Genomic DNA, 25,642 nt, shown 5'->3' with positions numbered 1-25,642 from the left:
ATGCCCTACCTGTACCGGGACTCGAAGCCGCGGCCAGTTGCGCATCCCGGGGGTGCCCGTGCCACCCACAGCTCGGGCAAGGGCTACGAGGAGCTGAAGCGGGAGTGCCTGCGCAGGGGCGTCCTCTTTGAGGACTCCGACTTCCCCGCCTGCAACTCCTCTCTCTTCTTCAGCGAAAACCCACCCATTCCCTTCGTCTGGAAGAGGCCTGGGGTGAGTATGCCGTTGTGTTCGTTCCTCCCGTCCTGCCAAAAGTCAGGCAGCGCTGTGCTTCGTGGTTGCACCAAATAACGTGGAGTGTTCGGGGAGATGTGGAGATGAAGTGTAGGGGTAAACCCTTCCCACCTCAGGGGCAGTGGCACAGGGTTGGGATGCCACCCGCAAAGAGCTCGAGCTGCAGGATGAGAGGGCTGGAAGGCTTCACCCCATGTTTCAGGTGTAGCTCGTTGGACAGACACGCTTATGCATGTGTATTATGTCCATGCATAAAGAACTCGTAATCAGCTTCTCTCTTACAGTATTGCCAGACAAAAGATGAAAATAAGAGGGCATGCCGGGAATCAAGGGTAAAATACATTATGATAATGTTCTAACTGTGCAAAACTGGGTGTTGTTAATCTAGGAAATTCATAATTAATATTAAACTTTAAAAATTCAAACCTTTTAACTTTCAGAGTATAAGAGTCTTACAGGTACTTGCTTACTTCCATCAGGAAACACTGAGATTACGAATGCATGCCGTGGTTACTGAGCCATTCAGCAGTAGCCAAGGGCTCAGCGAGTATCTCTTAATGCATCTTGCATAACAGTCATTAATAACACAGTGGGAGCCTGAAGCTGCACCAGTCACATGCTCTCAGATTACAAACCCAGCATCACTCGAGGTTCCTTCTCCCCACTTTGCTGTGTAACTAATAACCACAGAAAAAATGTGGCAACATTTCATTTCTTTGCTAATGAATGATGTTTATTCTGGGTTGGTTTTTTTTTTTTTATAGTCTGAAAGCTTCTTCCTTGGTAAAAAACTTTTCTTTGGTGATACTGATCCCAAGGGAGAAAAACAACAAAATAAGCTTAAAGAAGGGTTTAAATTATCTTAATTCATAGCGATAGGCATTCAGTGCCTCAGCATCTGGTAGTTACCATAGTGCTGCTACAGAACAGAATTAAAGCTGTTACTCCTGGACAAGATTCAGTTATGAAAAAAACTGGAGATCCCTACACATGGTAAGTGCAGCTCCCACAGGCCCTATCTGTACTTCAAAAAGCCAGGTGGCCTGTGGGGCTGCCCGCCCAGCACAGGAGAGGGCTGTGAGGTGTGGTGTAGAGTGCTGTGGGGCATCAAAAATGCGAGTGGCTGTGATACCAAATCGTAAAGAATGGTTTTCCTTTGGCCAGCTGTTTGTTGCTAGTTTGTCTTTTGAGGGCTTCAGAATAGTTACAATTTGGTGTAAAATGTGGTGGAGAGTTTGTGTGCCCTTGCGTATGCTACGCGGGGGCAGTGGAGAATGGTCTGTTTTCTTCAGGATCTTTGTATGCTGAGCTGGAAACATTTCCAGGATGAGTAAGTTACCTCAAATGGCATCTGCCTTTACACTCCAATTCCCACCCCCCACATTTTTGTGAGCTGCACAGCGAGAAATAAAACTCAGGGGAGGCTGAGAGGATGTGTAAGGACAGGGTATTAGTTATGCTCTGCTCTGGCTCCTCAGCATTTAAGCTAAATCAGTTTCATCTCTGCTATCCATCAGGAGCAGCAGCAAAATAGAGGCACTGTAACAATTTCAATTTAACACATTTTACTTTGCAAGGGGATCACGGACCTGGAGCATGTGCCAGGTGAGTTGCCACAGCTCAGCTGGTGAAGCTGTGGTGCTGGAGAGGGTGAGCACAAAAACATGGCCTCTGTGTAGGGTATTGTGTTCCACCTGCTTTTCATGGTGACTGGTTTTTCCTGCCTCTCCCACTAGCATTTTACAGTAGCCTGGATGAAGTGTAGCACAGTACGTGCAGGTAGTTGCAGGGACAAATAATTTAAATCTTCTGATTTAAAATCTATTAGAGATTAATCTTTAGTAATCAGAGTAGAGAAGGCTATCTCATTACTTTGACATGCATATATCTGCATATATGCATGTTTGTAGCAGCATGAGCAAGACCTTCAGCTAGCACTAATCTGTAAATCTCCCACTGCAATCAGTGAGCTACACAGATCTACACCAGATGAATAGCTGACTTTCTACAAAAGTGAAGTGCTCCAAGATTCAGAAAGACATTTATTGATTTTGTTTAGCAATCCTTTTCAATTACAAATTGAACCTTTGAAACTGTCGTTTATCAAAATTTTAGAACAATTTGAAGAACAGAAGACTCTTTTCTCATTATATTTCCTTCCCTTTCCTTCTCTTTCCTTCTATCTAAATTCAACTGCTGGGATGAATTCTACAGTTCAGTGTCTGGAAAAGTTGGACATATAAATTGAAGAATGAAAATAACCAACCCAAAAAAGGAAAGACAAACAGGTTTTACCAATGTCAAATGAGTCTATGGTCTACAGGAGGAAGTAAGAAAGAAATATTTGTAGTGTGAACAGTCACGGGCAACCAGTATGACAGGTTGGGACCAGGCAGAGAAATGTAATCACAGAAACCACCTAAACAATCCCACTCCCAGCCTGTTTTAGGTCTCTGTGCACCCCCTCTAACAGTGAGACAGGCACAGGGATGGAATTTGTTTTCTTTTGGGTTTAAAGAAACACAGCTTTAATGCTGCATCAGGACAGTCATGGGTCACTATGTTTAATCTCTCTGAAGACTGCATGTTCCTACTTCTAGGCAATATCCTTGTGCAGGTGAATCCTTAAATTACTGCGTGCTGTGTGTGAATGCTGGGTTTTGTCCTTTAACGTGCTGAAGGTCCTGATACATTATTATACCATCTGAAAATCCTTTTAAAATGAATATTATTTTTGTAACACGCACTCAAAAACTGTAGGATGTGTTTTCTTTTGTGTAGCAGAGAATTGGCACAAGTCCAGTCAACATCCTTTCAATTCCTTTTTATTGATTTTTTTAAAATTCTTTTTGATTGCTTCAGACAGAGGAGGCTGAAAACATCTTTCCATATGTCTGATGTGGAGATGTGTGATGAACAATGAGTCATGAATCTAATGTTCAGGCCTATGTCAGTGGAAAGGTTTTTTATCTTGTCCCTTGCTCACACACAGGGTTTCTTGGTAACAGCTAAATGCACTACTTGCAATGAGAATTACGTCTCCAGGCAGCAATGGTGCTAAAACAAAGTGTGTTGTTGAAGATCAGCTACTTTATCAGCCATTGCTATATCAATGTCTAAAGGCAATGAGCTGTGGTTTTATTGTTCATGCCCAGTGCCTGCAAGAAGGAGTGTATTTAACAAGCAGGCGGGCCAGGTAAGGAGGAGCTGCTGTTTGATTTCCCTTTGCTCCATTCTCTGGGGACATGCGGTAGCTCCTCCCCGGGGCACCTGTGGCTGAGGCACAACCTGGCCACCACCCCCTCCCCAGCAAAGACAAATAAAAAATATGCAAACCAGTTTCCTCCTGAATGTTGCCTCTTCAGGGGCAGCTTTGCAGCAGCAGTGCTGGTTCACTGAGGAGAGTGCCCTGGCTCCAGCAGTGGCCAGCAGCAGATACTTCAGCAATGAGTGCAGGAAGCTGAACAAAACTGTCAATATTCTGTCCTATGGTCTAAGAAAATGCAGTGATATCAATGCAAAGCAACTCAATTTCATCTAGGCAAATGCAGGGATTAAATGACTGAATGTGCTCTTCTATTTCCACACTCCCGCCCCCCCCCCTCCCCCCCCCCCCGCCCTCGATTAATTTGTTTCATTTGCCACTTAGGCAGAAGGATCTGCTTCATGCCATAGGGTCTGCAATAATGTGTCAGGGCAGACTGATTAACTGCAGGCATATTCTCCCAGTAATATATTAGATACTCTCCTCTCGCCTTTTCTATTCAGTTCAATCAATTACTTTCAATATACAGTTCATGGGAAAATGGAAAAGAGAAGAATTCCTGCCACATTTATTGGTTTGTCACTGTAATTTTTCTGTGCATCCATGGTACTAGTAATTGAACTAAACCAGTTAAATGAATGCTTGAGAATTGCTGTAATGCCACCATGAGCACCAGTCCCTCTGACCACACAGGGGTGGGTAGTGTTAGCTCCTCCTAAAAATTAACAGGACTGAAAGCTGTCTTTGTTGTTTGCTTATTTGAGGAGGAAATGGTCTCATGGTTGTCAGACACTGTATGTTCCAGGTATGACATGCAAATAAATAAAAGGCTTAATAGTTCAGTTAAAAGTAAATTGCCAATTTTATTTTTTTCAGCCATTGGAGGAAAGCAAGCAAATAAAAAGCCCTGTTAACAGGGGCTGCAGCCTGACATCAATCTTCTGGATGAGTTTGTTCTATGATATCTTAACAATTGCCTACAGATGAATAAAGAATGGCAGCCTTTCATTAGCAGCCAACTAATTATGAAAAAATGAGGATAGTTGATTCTTTAATTGCTCTACATTGTAATTAATTAGCAAGGATTCCCCATCTCATTCTTTGTGGTGGCAACACTGCTGCAGGATAATATAGCTCATGTGGCACACAGGGTTTGTCAGCACTGGTGCAAGTCTGGTTCAGAGTGATGGTGATATTCTCCTGGCACATTCTAAGTAATTTCTCTGTCTCACTGTTGTAGGACATTGTCAAAGACCCCAAGTTTATCCTTAGCGGAGCCACCAGAACTGACATTTGTCAAGGGGATCTTGGTGAGTGATTCCCCCTGGGTGGATGTCTTCATGTCTACACACTGTGAGGAGCAGCAGGAATGTCCTCACACGAGGGGATGTTGTCCCTCCTGAGCTGGTGGGAGCAGTGAAGGTGGAGGTCCTGCCCAGGCTCATCTGGCCTACAGCTACTTCCTGGATAGCTCCCTCCCATCCATGCCAGGGACCATCTTGGTGCAGTGGGATTCAGGATCAGGGAAGGATCTCCACTCAACGGCACTGTGAGCCCAAGGGACTCTTTTGTCTACCAGCACTTCCAGACTGAAGCACAGTCTGCCCTGGCCAGGCAGGGACACCCTTTCTGGGGACACGCAGGCTGTCTTCTGGATTTCAGGGGAAGTGGCAGCTAACTGTCATAACATCTCCTTTGGCCCCTTATTCTCCTCTTTTCCCCTTCTCAATCCACAGGTGACTGCTGGCTGTTAGCAGCCATAGCTTCTCTCACACTGAATGAAAAAACACTAGCAAGAGTGGTGCCACTGGATCAAAATTTTGGGCCAGATTATGCTGGAATATTTCACTTCCAGGTAAGGTGAACATCTGTCACAGCATGAACACATCTCTGTCTTCACATTTCATGGTCTATTTTGCAGTGAGGTTGCCAATATTGCAGAGGAGACACTGAAAAAATATGGATTGTTGAGCTTACACTGTTGTTCATGTTTTGAGAAACAAACTGGAGGGCTATGTCAGCCTCATACAGGCACAAACACAGCCACTCCTGTTCTGTGAACAGATACATGGCTTTAGAAATCATTTCACGTTTTCCTGGGCACACAGACCTCACTTAGGGTATAAGTCCTTAAAGGAGTTGAACTGGGATCTGTAACACCTGTGTGTCCTAAAGGAGTCTCGAATCATGTGGTGAACACTTGTGTAGCTACGTGAGTGACATTATCCAGACAAGGAGCTACAGTACAGGTCTACACATTTAGTCTTGGTGTTTTCTTAAGATAGATTACCCTTCCTAGAGAGCAGCCTTGTATGGCAGTACGGGAACAAATTATTTATATGTCTTCTAATCAAGCCTGTGGTTGTCACTAACTTGCAATTAGAAATGCTGGGACACCAGAATCCTGCTCTCGGGAAATGCCATGCTGTCAGCAAACTCATGCCCCATCCTTTCTAAACAGTTTTGGCAGCACAACGAGTGGCTGGATGTTGTGATTGATGACCGATTACCCACCTTCAAGGGCCGGCTGGTTTTCCTGCACTCAGCTGAACTCAATGAATTTTGGAGTGCCTTACTGGAAAAAGCCTATGCCAAGTAAGTCCCACTGCACATACATAATCTGCTACTGGTACATACATTATTCACAATTTGTTCATATGTTACTCACAGTCCTAGTGAGCAGCTTCTAGCATTTGCTGCTGCCCTTGCCAACCTGACAACTAGCACTAAAGAAAGAAAAGCCCCAGGCTTTAAGGATATGGAGAAACAGATGAATTAAAAATGCAACTAAAAAAAAAGCAGAATGACCCCAATACTCCTGCTTGGATACGCTCTGGGATACTTTTGACTTCAGTGTTATTGCTGCAATTCTACACGTGTGCGAGAAAGCTCTCAAAGACAGGTATCTTGAAAGCAATTCTCACAGTCAGCATGTGTTTTCCAGGTTGAATGGCAGCTACGAGTCTCTGAAGGGTGGCAGTACAATAGAGGCCATGGAGGATTTCACTGGGGGTATAGGAGAAATGTATGATGTTAAGGCGGCTCCTGACAATTTCTATGAAATCCTAGAAAAAGCCCTGAAAAGATGCTCAATGGTGGGCTGCTCTATTGATGTAAGTAAGAAATGAGGTCTCAATTTCTCAGTGCCTTCAGGCATCTTTGGGGTTCAGTGTTTTCTGGTTTGAGTTTCACTTTTTCTCCTGATGAAGATTTGCTGCTTGTAAAGAGTAGTTAAATTTTTATTGAACTAGGCAGTGTGATACTCAGCTGGCTGATGGGACCCTTCACCACCATCATTGTCCATCAAAGTATTTTAACAAGAAATGAGACCATATCAAAAGCTAATCTCAGTCTGAGAGTTAAGAGTGGGGTCCTGGAAATGTAGATGGTGCTGAAACAAAATCACAGGGGCAGAGGAGGAATTCCACCCTGGAATTTTTGCTCTGGGTGAACAGTGTTTAAAACCCCCCCTGTTGTTTCCTAAAAGGGCACCATTGCACCATGGTTGAGCAGAAAGACAAGTTCCCTGTTCTTAGTACTGGTTAGCCACTGGTTAGCCTTGTGCTTGGAAGGGACGAGGTGGCACCTCTTGCCAATCTCACTGCGAGGAGAAAAATGAATTCACTTTTTTTTCCCCTATTCCAGACCAGCAGTGCTGCCGAGTCAGAAGCCCGAACCCCTTTTGGCCTTGTGAAAGGCCATGCTTACTCTGTGACTGGCATTGAGGAGGTACGTCTAGCGGCGCGGGGCAAGGAGACACCTGGGGAAAAGATAAGGGAGTGTCCCCTCAGTCTCAGGTGACAAGGGAAGTTATCCTGGGGAAGCTGTCCAAATTCCCATCCACCTTTTCCTCGCACATCTGCTGTGGCAGTCTGTGCCTTTTGCCCAGCTGTTAACACCAGCCTCTGCACACTGGAGAAGCCTTGCTCCCTAGATCCCCGCACTTGATATTTTCTCTATTTCCTTCTTCCCCAGGTGAGCTATCGGGGCCGGCAAGTGCAGCTCATAAGGATAAGGAACCCCTGGGGGCAGGTGGAATGGAATGGCCCTTGGAGTGACAAGTGGGTGCACTGTCCTGTACACACCGGCCTCACAAAAGCCAAATCCCAGCTTCTACTCCACAGCTAGCATCCTGCATCCCCAGCTGCTCCACAGGAAATTAAACCAGGAGTTTGCACATGCCTAACAGTATTACTGCCCTACAACATCTCTCCCTCAGCATATTCAAAGCAGCGCAATGCAGGGATGCTGTTGAAGTTGTTTAGCCCCCAAAACCTAGCACTAGCAGAAACCATACATTAATATAAATAAGTTAATTTTAATACACTCCCAATTGTAAACATTATACATTCGGAGTGATTTTTTTTGTTAAATTTTTGCGAGCCTGTTGCTGTAGTACTTGTAACACAACATCCATACTTTGTCCTACTACAGACAAACTGAAAATGATATTGTATTACCCCCTCTAAATAGCTTGTGTGTCTCTATTTATTTGTTTATTGTTTGGGGTTTCTAAGCACATCAGGAATAATGTATTAATGATAATGTATGACCATTAAATGAGACCCTCTCCATGTGATACCTGCTTAAAGTTGTGGAAGGACCCAAAATCACAACAAGATTGGCCTGAAAACCAGTCAGGGTTTACTACCAAAGGTAAACAAAGTGCAAACAATACAAAATTTAAAAAATTACATAATTAAAAAATCAACACTACATTCCTCTCCAATATAAACTTTTGCACGTATTTTTGCACAGATGCATTGTTTCATTTTTGTTTCACCTTTCTACTTCTATTTTTTTATTCACACAGATGCAGAGGAGAGGAACAATAACCTGCCTGACCCTTTAATATTGCTGAAACATGTAATCATTTGTAGGACTACTTTAAATTTCCCTATGCTTATCATGACTCAGAAGTAAATTAAATATGTCCACGTCAGCTCAGATCCTTTGTTACCTTGAAGAAAAACATGGATAATTGACATGTATAATGAGTTCTTAAATCTGAAAAAGATGGAGAGATTATGATCAGGACAGGCATCTGGCAGTTTATGCTGTTCATCAAAAAGGCTGTCTCTGCAAAGCAGAGCTCTGACTCTGCACTCGGGAGGCTTTCTGGAACTCAAGATGCAGAGGGGCTTGCAGATCAATACAGGAGTCTGTATTAACATTCTGCAGTGGTTGCTGGAATTAAAAACCACAAGACAAGGTGCCTGCTACTCCATAAGTTTATTATGTCAAATTGGAAATGCAGTAGGGCACTTCCAGGTTTTCTGAAAAGCTTTATCAGTTTTCTGTTTGGTTTTGATATGCCACAGCTGTAGTTGATGAGGTGACTAAAAAGGAGGCAAAGACTTTACCTGGGGCCGCAGTTCCTCCACCAAATCTCTCTGTGCAGGGGAAGGAGCCTACTCAGTTCCCATTGACTCAATTTTGAAAAAACATCTGGCCCTAAATTAGCAACAAGTGTGAAAGAGAAGATGGTGCTACAGATGGAATACAGATTTAAGGAGAGGGTTGACTTACCAACATCTTGAGGTTTACCAATAGCCCTATTATATCCAACCCAAACACCTGAGAGCAGTCCCAATGTCAGTAACTCACATTTAAGACCACTCTAGAGCAGCTTTGGGATCTTTGGCCTGGTGCTGCTTTCAGCTACATTAATTTGGTCTCTGTGACCATGAGTGCCAGCAGGATCAGGAAGCCTCTTGAAAGCATCTGTGTTTGTGTAAGCAGCACAAATAAAACACATGTGAGAGAAGAACAGCCTGCTGTTATGTCCAGCCAGTCATTCTGAGCCAGGGAAAATTAATTGCCACATACCTGTCATAAAGCTTGGTTTTGTTTTCCTGCAGCTCTCCAGAGTGGCGCTCAGTCAGCCCATCGGAGCAGAGACGCCTGTCTCAGGCAGCACGGGATGATGGAGAGTTCTGGTAAGCCACAGGTTTTTAAAGTGTGCGACTCTGATCAGAAGTCAAGGTGCAAGTGGCCGAAACAAGCAACAAGGAAGAAGCCTCTGTGTGAGGAAATTCTCGGTTTCTGCCTAAGAGAGGGCCGGTAGAATGCTCACTTTGTTTTCTGTGTTTCATGTGTGCCCATATCTGTTTTAATAACAAAAGCCTTCTGAAATCAGTTTAGTTAATGGCATTGGTATATTTCAAATAGTATTTGAAATATATTTGTGTGTCTCCCATGAATGTAGCACCCTTTAAATCCTTCCCACGAACAAAGGTGGGATATACAGAAGGGAGCATTGTATGGCACTTGCATCAACTATGAAATGCCTTCAGGGTTGATGCTGGGCATGCACTGGTAGAGAATGAGTCCTGAGAAGCAATACTACTAGTTGCATGAAGTAAAAGAGCACCAGGATATGTGTGAAATTGTGGAAAAATTGAAGAAAAAATGAAATGAAATGAAATGAGAAGAAAAAAAAGAAACTAACATGGTGGAAATTGCTTTAGAAGTGTGATGTGTTCTTCATGCCAAATTAATGATCTCAGGCAGAGCAGATGGCTGGCTTGCACATGACACCCCCCCCCCCCCATCAACCATGCTGTGCTCTGGTGACAATGTGTCTGGTCACATTTTCTAGGCCCAGATGCTCAACTCTTTTATACAGAGGTAAATCTAGAGAGGTATGCAATGGAGCTATTCCAGATTTTGCCTGCAAGTTAAACCAAAGTTCAACTTCATGCCTGAGAAGTTATTTGAGATAGACAATGCAGCACTTTAAGTTACACAAAATTATTTATCCCAAATTTTCGTAACTGGAGGGAAGTAATTCCAGTGGCTGTTCCATTACTTTATTTTTATATAGGATATTTTGAGTTGTTTTGCTATTGATGTTGCAAATGCTTTAGGATATTTCCAGTTTCTCCAAAAAGCTTTGTGTTTGTTTGGGTTTTGGGTTTGGTGGTTTTTTGTCTGGTTTTGGCCTGGCTACAGCTGGAGCTTATCTGATGAGTGTAAAGGAGACAAAGACTTCACATGGAACTCAAGTAATTCCAGCAAATATCTCAATACAGGGCCTGACCATGTGATGGAGGTAAAAGTCTGCAAGTAGGCATCAGACAAAGAGTGAAATTAATGAAAAAAATCTCATTTTAGTCCCTTTTGTTCTTTGGACTTGTGAGAACTGAAAAAAATCCTCATGGTAACACGTTGAGGGCCTTCTGACCTCATTAACTACCCCAGAGATATTTTGGCTACTTACTAGCAGTTCAGACTAGTCTTGTCCAGGTGCTTGTAATAGATGGAAAGGGGCATCCTGTTGTTGGCTAAGAAACCAGCATCTCACTCACCCTAGTGCTTTCCCTCCTAAAATCACAGGGTCAGTCTTCTTTTCCCTTCATAAGTACAAAACCAGAGCAGCTCTAGGGAAATCAGAACAGGTGTTTTACCTCTTAGAAGTCAAATCTAATCTGTAAAGTGTAACCCCTTCCTCTGCTTTGCAGCACATTTCCAAAGAGCCCAAAATTGTTCAGTGTGGCCAGGAAACCAAGCCATTTAGAGACAGATTTTGCTATGCTGTCCCTGCTTTAGTGTCCTGAGCCTCAGAGTGAAAATTAGCAGTGCCTAGGGCTAGCAATATCTGGGAATAGCCGACAAGAAAGGACAGAGCTCAGAAAAAAACTCTGCTGTTTCTTTCCACATCAAAACCAACTTGTAAAATGTCCCATAGCAAATGTAAATTAATACCACTACAGACATCTATATGTGAGGAAGAAAATATCTATCTTTGAGGAAGAAAAATGGAACTAGCTGTGTTGGATGAGGCACACGGGGGGCTAGCTGGGTCCTATCTGCCACTGCCACAGATAAACTTGCATCTTGTAGGGCTTTTGCTCTCCTGCTACTCCCTTTTGTTGTTAGGCATCAGCCACAGGAGGAAAGGCATAGTTATAGAAGCTTGTGTTAGGGAGGAGATCAATTTCTGTGTGTTATTTCTATGCCTCGGGGGGTGGGGGGGGGGCTCTTGCAGATAGCAGTTCAGAGCAGAGAACGTATCTGGATGACAAATTGCTCTCACAAAGGCCTAATGCATCTGCTCTTTTACAGAGGGACATTCAGCCTACCAAGGCTACCCTCAGGATTGGAGTAGATGTGCCTCTTGTCCTTGTGGTGTACACCATGCAAGCTGCTGTCTCTTAGACGGCTTCTGTGCAGTTTCCTTGTGCACGGGGCTGCACCCAATGCCCAGTGGTGCATGGCTCTGGCTGTCCCTTCTCTTGGCTGTTTGCTGAATCCTGAACTGACTCCTTGGCCAATGGGACTATTGGTATTTTTTGTCCTTGTACTTGCTAGATAAAATCTCATGGCATATCTGCTACTCTGTGTGTTGAGCAGGCTAGTTTCAACCAGCCCAGCCTAGCAGCTCAAAACTACCCATATTGTGGCATTTGCTCCCTCATTCCCATTGCCATGTACATGTCTCCTCCTTGGGCGTAAGATATGTGCAGTGCAATCTGTGGGGCAGAGTAGCAGGCAGCAGTGTCTATGCTACCTTCAAGGGCAGGTTAGAGACATTTCTCAAGTCCAAACACACTTTATCGCTCATGTTTGGTGTATATTTTTCCTAGAACAAGGTCCCAATCACCCATAAGGGAGGGGAGGGTGAGCAGCTTGAGCCTAGGAACCTTAGCAGAGAGACAAATGTTACTTTAATTGCAGTGCAGACAAGTAATCATACCATGGCTTGACTAATCCATCAGCATGTGTCCCTGGTAGTGCTATCATTGTGGCTGACATTGAACACACAGGTGATTTGTATGTTTACTTAGCTCCTGCATGTGCCAGACAATCCTTTGGTTGGGTGTTTGGCAATGCAGATGCAGCCATTAAAGCCAGGATGGTGCTGGTGAAATAACACTTTCTACTGTAGGTTTTGTGCCAGTGGCACTTCTATTTAGTCTTATACTCAATTGTAACTGAAGGAAAGAAAGGTGTAAGAGATGTCAGAATGAGATGCAGACAAAAAGGATGCTTGTACTTTACACACAGTGAGCGAAAGCTAGTTTCTCTCCTGCTGTACACTGCCATATATCCATGGTCACCAAAACTACTCTACATGAACTGGTGATCTGGCCCTGGGACTCTGGGAGATAAATACTTCTGCTAGGTATCCTTCACTAAAATGAATGGCTGCCTGTTCCTTACCACCTCTTTTGCTCAGGATGAAATTTGAAGACTTCAAAGTGCATTTTGACAAAGTTGAGATCTGCAACCTGACTCCAGATGCCCTGGAAGACAGCACTGCCCACAAATGGGAAGTGACCATTCACCAGGGAAGCTGGGTCCGGGGCGCGACCGCAGGAGGATGTAGAAATTTCCTAGGTAAGTACATAGAGTTTGAAAATGAGAAGCAGGCACTGAAGTCTTTATCCACCCTCAGCTATAGCTCTTCAGGGAGGAGCTCTGTAGCCAGAACAGTGAGTGCAGAACAGTTCAGCTGACAGGAACCAGCCAAAGGGACAAATGGGGAAACTCAAACCATGGGCTTTAAGAGTGCTGTACTTTAAAGATAAGGCTATTCTGTGACTGGCTTTTTTGAATGAACAAACCAGCAATGAACAAAGGGATAAATGCTCATATGGTCCCACTTGAGATTTTGTGGTAAAAGAGTTGCTTTTTTTGCTCTCAAGTTCATTGGACCTGATTTATGCCTTAATGACATTTGCATGAGCAGGACTAGGTTCAAATAAGCCAGTTAAACTGCAGCAGCAAGTGTAAAATTAGACTAAAAGCCCAGCTCAGCCAACATATTTAGGTGCCTCTGAAGCTGTGTCATGGATCTGAACTGTGTTACTGCAGACTGGCACCAGCACTATGTAATCATTGTAGCTGTGTACTTTTAACAAAATTTCATCTGACAATTTCATTTAAACCTTGGTAACTTAATAAGGTACCAGGTCTAAAATCTTTTCTACACGTTGTTCCATGAAGGACTTTGGGATTTGGCTTATTTTTTGCAAAACTTATTGGAAAGAAGTATAACAACTAACAGAAAAACTAAGTTTGAGTGAAACCTCAGCTTAATGGTCTTTTTTAGTTTGTTGATTTTTTTTTTTGTTTGGTGTTTTTTTAGTAGTAGTAGTGATGGTTTATATTCTGAGTCAAGAAACTCTGTGGTGTTCTTTACATTGGCAGAGACTTTCTGGACAAATCCACAAATCAAGCTACATTTGACAGAGAAGGATGATGGACAAGATGACTGCACATTCATAGCAGCACTGATGCAAAAGGGTCGCCGTAAACTCAAGAAGCTTGGAGCTGAAATGCTGACCATTGGCTACTCTATTTATGAGGTACTCCTTTGCTGCTACAGCACAGGAGCTGCACTATTGGTATTTGGAACTTTCTCGGGGTTTGTATCCCTGCCAGTCTTCATGTATTTTTATGGCCCTTGCTCTTAAAATAATCTTCTCAGTTGCATCAAGCCCCATGGAGGACAGAATCCTCTCAGAGGAGAATTTGAGACTCCCCACAGGGCCATGGATTCCTAGGACAGACCCCTCAGCCCCATGATTCTGTCACCCCCTGCCTGGCTCACACAGAGGGAATGTTGCTTCTTCTGAGCATCCTGGGGCACATCACACACAGATGCCTGTTCCCAAGTGAGGCTGAAATTGGTGAATCTGTTGTCACTACGCTGTGACACCCCATCTGGGATGGTGGTGCTTAATGGCAGGGAATGTTTAAGTAGGAAGACAATGTCCCAGAGTACTCTGAGACTGCCTTGTGGATGGGAAGGGGCACTGGTAGTGGGTCTTTGCTATAAGGTGGGAGCTAAATTGCTATAAGCACCTGGGAGAGGGAATGAGAGTCAGGATCACAGCCTGGGGTGATGCTTGTGCCAGGCAGAATTTGGCTCTGTGATTAGGAAAGAGGTGAGTATGGCCTTCAGCCGACCCTGGCCAGTGCAGCACTGCCTTTTTTTCCCCTCCTAGAGCCCTGGCAGAGATGGACACTTGGGCAAAGACTTCTTCAGGTACCACCCCTCCAAGGCCAGGAGCAAAACCTACATCAATTTAAGGGAAGTATCCCACCGATTCAAGCTGCCACCGGGTGATTACATTCTTATTCCAACCACATTTGAGCCACACCAGGAAGCAGATTTCTGCCTGAGGATCTTCTCTGAGAAGAAGGCCATCACTGAGTAAGTCAGCAGCAAGATTTGGGCCCTCCTGTGCTCCCTTGCACATGGGGTTATTGGCTGCTGGGGAGAGTGTGGCTGCCAGGCACCCAGCCCTACGGCAGAGCTCTGGCAAGGCAAACTCCTGATTGTTTGGGGTTTTTTTTGTATTTGCTCATTTTTGCTAAACCTGACTTTATTTTGAGAGGAGTTGAGAAGGTGGGGAAATAGGGTGTGCCGTGATGAATCTGCTGGAAGCTTGACAGGGAAGGGCTGCTAGCTGCCTGGCGCTGTTGGGGACTCTGAATACAGCAGTGTTTGCTTCCTGTTTGCTTCCTCCCAAAGTTTGTCCAAAAGACAATTTTATGCTTTAAAAGGGTGCTGAGGCAAAAATGTGTTCACAATGAATAATGAATAAAGGATGAGTTGAATTCTTTAGCAGATGACATGCACAGCTATGTCCTCCCTAAATCCTGCCTAATGTCTGTTTTAAGGGCTTATACCAGAATTTAAACAGTGCAAAAGTCTGATTATTTTTTAAATTTTGGCTAAACATAACCCATTAAGTAAAAAAACCTGTTTTATCATTCACCTGGAGAAAAGGTAATAAGCAAGTTTCCACCCCAAGCAGATGTTGAATACCTTCAGATACCAAATAAGGTTTTGTTTTCTCCAGGGATCTAGATGAAAACGTTGCCATTGATCTCCCTGAGGTAAGTCTACAGAGTTAAAATAGCAAGAGAATAGCTCAGCAGAAGCCGGCACACATTGCTTTTACTGTCTTTGGCTAAACCACGTTCATTTCACAGGAATGTTACACAATTGCCAGCTTTGTGTATGTCGCTGAAATGCTAAGCTCTGCTGAATATGGTAAAAGAGCTGTAACAATCAAAATCATAATTGTTAGGCTTCACATCCCCTTGAAGGCAGTCAGTGCCAGCCAGCACGAATGTTGGGTGTCAGCCACCACGTGGGAAAGCACCACCCATTAGCACTGGGGAGCCACATTGCTGTTCACATCTTTTAAAATGTTATTTATCACAAAAAAATAAGAAGCAAGAGAATGTCTAATAGACCTACATTAATTTTGCATACAAGTATCTTTATTTTACTTCTCAGTATCCACAGGACTTGAGAGGGAATGCTTACACATGCACATGCCTACTGAAATGATTGAATTCTTTTTGCTTTTGAATGGCTTGGTCTGCCTGCTGAGCACTAATTGCAGCTGGGTCTGAGTCAGCTCCTGTTTAAGTGTGTTTAAGTGTGTCGCTGGAAATAAGCTATTAATTGTGGTGTGCCTTTCCGTGGAAACAAGCTAAGCCAAGATCTCATTTATCCCTCTTTAATAAAATTCTTCTCCAGGGTCCGGCTAACAAGGACATCTTCATTTCTGAGATCTCAGGGCCATGTTCTGTAGCAAAATAAATCTGTGCTGGGTAATATGCTGAAGTGCAGCCGCCTCTGGCTGGTGCTCTCAAGAAGCACCAGGGGTCCCAGGATGATGCCACAGGAGGGAACTCAATAGAGCTGTGGCTGTTGGAAGTGCAGGGAAACAGAATGGTGCAGGGTGGGATGAGAGGTGTTTTCCAGGATGGCTGCTCTTGTTTTTTACCAAGGCAATGGCACACTACACACTTGTCCAGGCGAAGGAAATGAGAGGGTGAGACTCCCCTCAGACAGAGAGATGGCTGGGAGGCCTCTGATCTGGCACAGTTCAGGAGCATGTGTACCCTTATTTTAAGATATACAGTGGTCCGGGGTGCACAGAGGGGCTGTTTGCAGGAGAAGTGTCATGTTTTACAATTCTTATAAGGACTTGTGTGGTTGGTGTTGCAGCCTCTACACCCAACCCCAAGCCCACAAGAAACTGAAGAAGAAAAGCAGTTCCGGGCACTGTTTGAGCAGATTTCAGGAAAGGTGAGTGCAAAACACTTTGGGTCAGAGCAAGATGTAGAAAGAGGGGAAACACTTCTGCTCCCACCCAGGGCCACGTGAAACAAACCCAACGTATTTTGGGAGTACGTTTAGTTGTAGTGTGTTGTTTGGGCACCAGATGTCACCATGCCTTATGGCTCGATGGATAAGGGTGCAGTCCCTGGTGAGCAAGCAGAAGGACCAAAGCTAGAACTCAAGCTCTGAAGGAACCTACCTGATTTAATGTTCAGCTGCAGTTGATTTTTCTTTGAATCAACAGCTCCCGCTTGAGATGTCCTTCAGACAGACTTATGCACAGCAGCACTCCTGTATTTTTCCAGCCCTTTAGTTTTCAGCCCTTTCTGGGTTTTGTATGATTCTCTTTTGCTGAGTTGCACTAGTGTACAGATGGGTGATGTTTGTGTTTTCTGAGGTTTTTGGTATGTCTGATTACAGAAACATTCAAGTAACAGATGCTTCCCTTTTTTTTTTTTCCCTGCAGGACATGGAGATATCTGCAGAAGAACTTGAATATGTTCTGAATGCTGTATTAAAAAAAAGTAAGTGCTGACAGCTTCCAAGTTAAGGGCTGTATAGCACTTTATAAAAGCTGCCATTAAATTCGTTTACCTATAGAAAATTAAAGGCTGTCTTACGACCCCCACCTAGTGTCCTTGAGCCAGCCAGGGCAGAGCCAGGAAAGCATTTGGTCCATGGTCTAACCACAAGCTTGCCCTGCCTCCAGCATGATCCATGTCAGCTCAGTGAGGCCAGCTCCCTATTGCACTACCACTCTGCGGTGGAGAGACAGGCACTAGGCTGAGACTTTAAAGACCTGGATGTAGCTCATGATCCTGCTACAGGCCCTTTGTACAGTGGGAAACCTGACACTCTCTGAACCTCATCTCCTGATTTACAAAGCAAAGACAGTATTTCCTGTCATGTCTCCAGTAAATGCCTCTTCTGTCTGGACTGAGACTTCTCTGTAGTGAGAGCTGCCTTCATCTTCCAGTGCACAGGTCCTCCCACAATGAGAACTAAGAGTCAGCTATCTGTATTCATGAATCCTGTTTTCTACTTTCAGTTTATAAAAGACAGCTTTGCCCAATGATTTCTTTCCTATTGTTGTTCTTTTTCAGCAAAGAACATAAAATTCAAGAACTTAAGTCTCATTTCATGCCGAAATATCATTTCTCTTATGGATGTATCCTTTCAAACAAGTGCTTGTGAGGCTAAATGAAGAATGAGTATAGTTGTCCATAACATTATATGTTGTAGATGTCAGAGATGGATTTGATAATGTCATGGCAGATCACTACCCAAAGGAAACAAAAATACATGACTGTTTTATCCTGATCTTTATTTTAGAAATTTAGAGTTAGGAGTTTCAAGACAAACTGTTTTCTATTGCAGACTTAGAGGCAGATGCTTTAATGCTGAGCACATTTAGAAGGAAATCTCAAGCTACTTCTGTATAGAACCGTGCATTTTTCAAGCTGTGGCTTATTTGAAGGAGACCTAGAAGACAAAGCTCCAGAGAAGTCTGTTGTCTGGAGAGCTAAACTCACCAGACAGAGTTGTACATGCAAGTTATGGGTCAGAAATTAGAGATCAGCAGTGGTGAAAATTGCTGATATCAAAGCTCTTTTTTGACAATCAGTTTAAAAACTGGAAAATCTGGTCTTTCAGCTAGTTCCTGGGACTCCAGGAAACAGACATGTGGGTGAGAGTTGTCTGTCCAAATTTAGTCATTTGTGGTGTAGGCGTCTACATCTAAGCTAGATTTCTAGACTTCCTTTGTAGATAGCAAAAGGGGTGGTGTAATTAATTGTTCTGGATGTACCTAACTGAGGCATGCTAAATGACTGCTCAGACATCAAGTGAGGTGAATCACAGCTCTGGTGATTCTTTCCCACCAGATTTGTCCTTTGCAGAGTTCTGGTCCCTGCTGAGTTTGCTTAGCATGGCTTCTCCTTGGGTAGAGCTTGTTTTGCAATATGCTTTCCCAATAAACAGTTTTGTTACACATGAGACAAAACAGTTCTACCAAGGCAAGTATCTAATGTTTGGTTTATGTCTTGCTTGTTCAGCTGAGATGTTCTTGTCTTTTGCTTTTGTTACTCCAGTCCATGACAGAGGTAACATTCACTCGAACACTTCTAAGAGAAAATCAAAACAGTCAAAATTTTATCCTGTTAAAGCTAGTTCATAATACTAAAATTCTGTGCAGATTAGTCACCCTGCACATGCAATGAGAAACGGGGGACCAGTCCTAAATTTCCTCATTTAAAAATCAAGCCTCAGTAGGGAGGCTGGTCCATGTTCACATCTCATCCTTACATGGTATTGGCACAGACCCAGGGCCTGCACTTGACCCTGGAGCATGTCAGCCATTCCAGATTTACTATTTAGGATACAACTAAATAGTTTCCATGATTTGCAATGCTTCCAAGCAAATCTCTGCATAGTTTTGAATAAATGGGGAGACATCTCTTCCTCTGCTTTGGAAGCACAAGGAATGCAGACACAATCATCCCACTCTGGACATGCTGTTTGGAGCACAATGGAGGAGCAAAACCATAAAAATGCAAACCCAAGTCAATCCTGGCATAGTCTCCTCTGTGTCACATGCTACTGAAATCCCTGGCAACGGTCACCGTGTGGTGGTGAGGAACAGGGACTGAGTCCTACGTGACCCTGGGAAGAAGAACCTGGCTGGGTAAAAAACTCTACGGAAGTGAGAATGTCCTTGGGATCTGTGGGTGCCCTCAATAATATCACCAGCATAGGTGCTCAAATAACAGCTGGCATTAGCTAGAACCCGCTTGACATGTGTTGACCTCTGTGAGTGCTCGCTGAGCCAGTGTCCATCTGAGCAAGGGCTTTGTCCTGGCATGATGGAAAAGGGAAGGGGAATGGGCCGTTCCTTATCTAGTATTTCAGAGCAGGTGCCTCATCCTGGAAGTGAGCTGTGCTTGGGGGACATCAGTAACTCAGTGAAATAATTCCCTCAGTTCAGGCAGAGGGAAGGCCAGGCAGATCTAATCACTGCCTCCTAGAACATAAATAAATACAGGCATTTATTTCAGACCATAAGGACCAGATTTTGCCAGTCTCACCCCACTACTCCCATTAATTTCTGGTTGAGCCATTGTAACAGAGTCAGGTGTCTAGATAAAAATACTGAATAGCACATTGGTTGACTAACTCATTTGGGTACAGTGGCAATTTGTTTTAATCGGGTAATTTAATCCTCTGAATAATTTATATCCCATTTACATCCAAAACTGTTCTTGACTTAGAATAATCTGTCTTTCTTCCTCATGTAGAGCCTGAATGCTCAGCTGTGTTTTTATATCACATAATGTTCCTCCAGTATCACAGCCATGACTGTAACTGCTGGAGCTCTACCTCATGAGGAATCCCGATGCCAGTTTCACCAGCACCATAGGCTTTCCAGTCAACGTTTTCTGCTTAAAGAGCTACTCTGATAAGTTCAGACTGAATTTGGACTTTCACATAACAAGTCCTTTTCCTTAGTTCATATTACCAGACCAGCGGCAATGGGAAACTGGAATTCAGTGAGTTCAAAATTTTCTGGGACAAAATGAAGAAATGGATAGTAGGTGACATTATCCATTGCAATTTTTCTTCCATTTCATTAGCTACTTCCTGAACAGTTTATTAGGTGTATGCAGACAAAAATGGAGACCGGATTGTGTTCAAGCCATGAATTCTAACACAAAACAAATGTTTTAAAAGCATGGGGTTTGTTTTGGATAGTCAAAGACATTCTTAGCTTTCCATGATGCTAAACCATAATGGTTTTCTGGAAATAACTGAAATTTTTGTAAGCTAATCAACTATGTTTGGGATAAAGAATGCAATGGGCACTAATAAGCAAGCCAATCAAAAGGAAACTTAAGGAGTTTCCATAACTGCAGTTGTAGAGAAGAAGAAAGTGATGATTCATGACGAGTAGGAAATAATAATTTCCTAAGTCACTGCATTTTCATTACTGATCTCTCAGGAGTCAACTGTACTGAAGTCTGGGAAAGTGTTGATTCTAATTTTAAACACATTTCCCTGCCACTGTATATGGTATTAAGAATAAGTAGGCTTGCAGAATCAATCACAGACTGAATATTCAAATAAAAGACATTATAATTGTTTCCTTATGGCCATTAATAGGTTTTTCTGAATTCGTGCCTCACCAAAGCATTCAAAATATGCACTTCTTTGCTTCTTGTCTAGCCCATCAGAAATGGCCAACACTTTTTCTGAGTACTAATGCCACATCTCTTTTAACAAAGGACACACTGTGTTTTTACAAGGGCCTTGAGAAATCCTTGTATCCTGTAGGAAGATTTGCACATGTATTTGCTGGAAAATTTTAAGCTGAGTGTGATGACAGCTCTAAATAACTCATATTCCAAAGCTCAATGAAAGGATGGAATTTAACTCCAGCTTAAAAATTGCTTAATATATAGGTCAAAATTCAAACTGTTTGACCAGTTCTCTTGGTTGTACCATGAATGTGGCTATTCATATCTTTTATACTTAGAAGCAAATGAGTATATTTGTGACAATATTAACGTCATGTTAAATAGTTTGTCTCTAGTGTTCAGAACTATGGAGAAAAACATAAAAAGGAGATTAAGAGAATGTGTCAGTTAAGAGTTAGAAGAGAACAATCAATCCTTTCCAGTTAAAAGAACTTCTTTAAAAATAATGAAATTTTTAAAGAAGAGCAACTCATTACTTTCTAATGCTTGGATTTGGCAGTACTTGTTTAAGTCACAAAAACCTGTTCATATGACAAAGAGAACTGGGACCAAGATTTGCTTCTCTATTATAAAATCAGACTGGATCTAGACCAAAGTCTTGCCAGTTCTCTTAAATGCTTCTACTATGTAGTTGGAGATAAACACCTTGCCTTGCTATGCCCTATCTGTGCTCCCTTTCATATCCCAGTACTGAGCTTTCTGTGTGCTCCTTTCATAACAGAGTATCTTTCTTCAATTTGACTTTGATAAATCTGGCTCCATGTCCTCTTATGAGCTTCGTGGTGCTCTTAAAGCTGCAGGTAAGGCAAGCCCTGCATTTTATCCGGTAAACCTGTCGGGCAGATGAGCCTGGGTGAAGAGGACAATCAATCACACAGGCCAGGTGCTCTGGAACAGAGAAGAGGTCTAAACCCCAGAGAGAACCTGGACACATTGAGTAGGCTAATTTTGCCCCAGGTACTCCCAGTCCTGAAGGGCAGTCAGTCAGAGTAATCTCTGTATTTTAGTGAGCTCTGTTAAACTCAACAGGGCTGCACTTGTGCAGGGTTGGACCCTGAAACAAACCTTTCAGAGTCCATCTTCATTCAAGGGTTGAAGGAATAGTGAGTAAGTTGCTATGAAGATCAATCACTGCATTAGTATTTCAGCACAAATTATTTTTATTAAAGCAGACAGTTTTGCAGAAATCCCTCCAAATTTCAAGAATAGCGAATGGTCTCTCATACATCACAGTGTGCATGCACTAGAAACTGCAGTGCCTGAAAAATTTCTTGTTTGTTATTCGTTGCAAACTTGAGGATCTTTGTGGTTAGATCTCTTTCTGGACAGATGTGTGCCACAGAGTATCTTCCCATTAAGTGGTTTTCAAGATTAGTTAATAGAGATCTTTAGATTCCCGCTGACCTGTGAGGTTGCTCACTTCTTCTTTGTGTGTCTTTGGGAAGGATACCAACTCAACAATTACCTGCTGCAACTGATTGTCCTCCGATACTCTGATGAGCAGTTCCAGATTGAATTTGATGACTTTCTGAACTGCCTAATTCGCCTAGAGAATGCAAGTCGTGAGTATCTATTACTTTTTTCTTCTTTTCCTTTTTACATCTCGAGTTCTTTTTACTCAGAGTGTGAATTGAGATGCAGGAGAGCGCGTATTCTTGTTTGGACTTGGTTGTTTATTATATCTTATCAGTAACACAGCTGCACAGAGTGTGCCTCTTTGTTGGAAGGGTGGAAAATGGCCGTGAGTTTTCACTTCCAAGTTTCTTTAAAGTCTAAATTAACCAATTATGACATGCTAAGTAATATGTTTTTACTTACAATCCAATTACTAACTTTTCGTGTCCAGCAGTGAGGAACTTTTGACCCAATAGCATAAATCCTAGATTTGTGAAGAAGAAGGAGAAAGAAGGAGACATAAATCCACCATAATCCTCCATATTGTTACACTTATGCATAATTATATCCCAAAAACCTAAATTCTCTAAACTCAGGGTTCCAACAAGTATCTTCTTCCTCTGGAATTTCATCCCCTTTGAAAAAGAAGTTGTTCTGCTTTTGGCTGTTGAGCGTGTTGCACAGTATCTGAGATCTAGTACAAGGCTAGCAGAAAGGAGTTGTGTTTAGCATTTGCATTTAGGATTTTCTCCTGTAAAGGGAAAAATGTTCTGCTGCTAATGGAAAATTTCCCCATGTGGATAGAGCTTGCTGCATAAACTCTGCAGCAATGTTGAAGGTATGTGAAGAATGCTGGTGAAGTCCGTGTTGTAACCCTTCTTGTGGCTCACCCAGGAGCTTAATTTGGGATCACGTAAGTTCAAGGTTCAAATATTACTCGTCCCTCATGAAACAGAAAATTGGCACACGCTTGGGCAGGTATCTCCCTTTATGTAACATGTTCACTTTTGGCTTCAGATGTGGTTCCCTGTACATCAAGGCACCGAAGGTCTCAGTTCAATTCTGGTAGAGGGTCACTCTTGTTACAAAGCAGCAGTAGTAGAGATAGGTTAAATGGCTGGATAAATGCTGAAATGATCATAAGTGTACCTCCAAATTCAAATAAAACCTAATTCACTCTATGAGAAGAAAAATCAACTTCCTTCACTGATTTCTTTTTTTGTTTTGTTCTTCTCTTTACTTTCTGGTTTGAATGTAGTAATAGATTTATTAAACTTCTGAGAGATAAAAGTTAAATAAGGTAAAAAAGAAATGCAAATTGCTTGGCTTGGTTTCAGAGTATCCTCCAAATCTGACTGTTTAACACATTCAGGACACTTCTTCCAGACAAGTCCTGAAGTGAGACTTGCACAAAGGCCTTAAGTGAGCAAGACATTTCCTCTTGCATGGACTTTGCTTTGTCAGAGGAGCTACCACCACCAAGCAATCCTAAGCAATCTGCCTTTGTGCCAGGCCTTCCCTCTCCTTGGCATGGCCGCTTGTCATTGTGGGATGGAGAGCTCGTGTATGAATATGAATGAGGTGTATTTATAGCACTGGTGTCCTGTTTTTCATTTCAGGAGTATTCCAAGCACTGAGTGTGAAAAACAAGGAGTTCATTAACCTGAATATAGGCGAGGTATGAGCACAGATTCATAAACACTGACAAAATGATGGGGTTTCTCTAGAGCTTTGTCCTCTTGTAAGAACTGGAGTATTTCTGCATGATACTTCAGGTGTCTGTGAGAGTGCAGGGGGGTATCTGCCATAGGTTCCACCACGGCTGGAATTTTACAGCCCACTACAGCCCACGCACTGATTAAATCTCCTCCATGCCATTTCCTTCCTTCCTTCCTTGCCCTGTGGCATATTGACAACTTCCCATGCCCCTTTCTAGTTTCTCTGGTTTTTTTCCCTCCTTGGGCACCAGGTTTCAGTGGGGAAAGAGGAAGGAGCAGATGGGGATGGGGGGGTCTTTCACACCCCCTGAACCCCCCAGGAATTCAGATCAGCCTCATCTGTGCATGTCTATCATTTGCTTCTCACACTGCTCAGCACAGGTTTCTTATTTTCTTGTGCTCTCTTTGTCTCCCTGTTGCTGTGAGCTGTCTCTCATTTCACTAAGCCAAAGCTTCCTGGGGTGAGGCACAATGAATTCCCAGGCAAAAGAAATGTGGGAACCCATGTGGGCTGCTGGGATGCAAATAAAGCAACTGCTGTTTCCAGCATCTAGTGCTTGGAGAGCTTTGCCTTATTCCTTCCTGCTGGCTGAGGTCTCTCCTTAATGACAGGATGTAAAAGCCAAGTGAGCAAAGGTCCTTTTCCCTTCATGGGGTCAATTCAGAGCAAAGCACTGCTTTGGAACAGCTCCATTTGGGGAAAGACATGGGGAGGGAGAATGGCCTGAAATGCTTTATTGTAAAGTTGATCTTTTTCTGATACTAGTTTATCAACCTGGCAATGAACATCTGAAGAAGTCTGATTTGGATGCCAGGAGTTTCTTGCAACTTTGCTGCCAAGACTTTTGCCCCAAGAGCTGAGGTCCCCTTCACATGCAAACTTCACCAGGAGATTTCATGTAGAGGAACATGCATGCTGCCCACCCTTTCTGTTCTCCAGCCCTGTGGATCAGTTCAAGTGTTAGATCACGTGGTTTTGGTTTTGGTAGAGCCTGATACTGGATTTGGGACTGAGCATTTGGATGGGACACACATGCCTCTTAAGCATGCTGAAACTGATCTTCCTGAGTGACCACAGGTTTTTATTAAACAGGATTGTATTTAGTTTCAGCACAGCACAGACTATAGTGATTAAAAGTCTTTATTGCTGCTTGGCTACCGATTACTATAAGGTGCTTTTGAAAATACAAGGTTGCATAAAACTTGTTCAGTTTGAAATTTATTTCCAGGCATAATGTGTGGCTACATGACAAGTACCCTGTCACAGCCACATGAATTGCAGTCTGGTGAACTGTGGACAAAGAAAGACTAGGGAATCTATGGGTGAAAATTCACTTCTTAATAGTTGTGACAGAGGTCCCAGGTCCAGGGTTCCTTAGAAAGATGCTTAAGCAAAGGTTTGACATTCATCACAGATATACTTTAGGGAAAAAATATTGCATCTCCCCTTTTCTTAGTCCTTCCTCTGCTACCAACAAAGTTCCTCTGCTTCACACTTTGCTGTGTAGCCAAAGAGTGTCCTATAGGCCCATCTCTTCAGAGTTGCACACAATTTGTCATCATCTTCAGAGAAACACGTGGTCTCTGAGACAGTGAGCTCCTGCATGAGGATGTTTTACTCCAGACCATCCGAAATTGTGTCCCACACCAACCATGCTCCAGAAGAATAACTATAATCGGTTTAAAA

General features: G+C 43.1%; 1 protein-coding gene across 1 annotated transcript; it reads left to right on the top strand.

Moving 5' to 3' along the window:
* Positions 1-24,748, top strand: CAPN9 (calpain 9; the record flags this gene model as incomplete). The annotated part of the gene is made up of 20 exons (XM_082302426.1): positions 1-213; positions 4,740-4,809; positions 5,236-5,354; positions 5,961-6,094; positions 6,444-6,612; positions 7,145-7,228; positions 7,475-7,560; positions 9,361-9,438; positions 12,681-12,841; positions 13,655-13,812; positions 14,455-14,663; positions 15,316-15,352; positions 16,479-16,559; positions 17,059-17,116; positions 17,696-17,760; positions 20,110-20,178; positions 21,564-21,642; positions 22,288-22,404; positions 23,857-23,915; positions 24,722-24,748. 20 exons carry the CDS (start codon positions 1-3, stop codon positions 24,746-24,748), a joined length of 2,073 nt encoding a protein of 690 aa, XP_082158552.1.
* Between the last annotated feature and the right edge of the window lie 894 nt (positions 24,749-25,642).

Source organism: Coloeus monedula (genome assembly GCF_965178545.1).
Source record: "Coloeus monedula genome assembly, chromosome: 2".
In the NCBI taxonomy this organism is placed as follows: domain Eukaryota; kingdom Metazoa; phylum Chordata; class Aves; order Passeriformes; family Corvidae; genus Coloeus; species Coloeus monedula.
The sequence above is the reverse complement of the archived record's forward strand: the minus strand, read 5'-3'. Positions and strand labels throughout refer to the sequence as shown.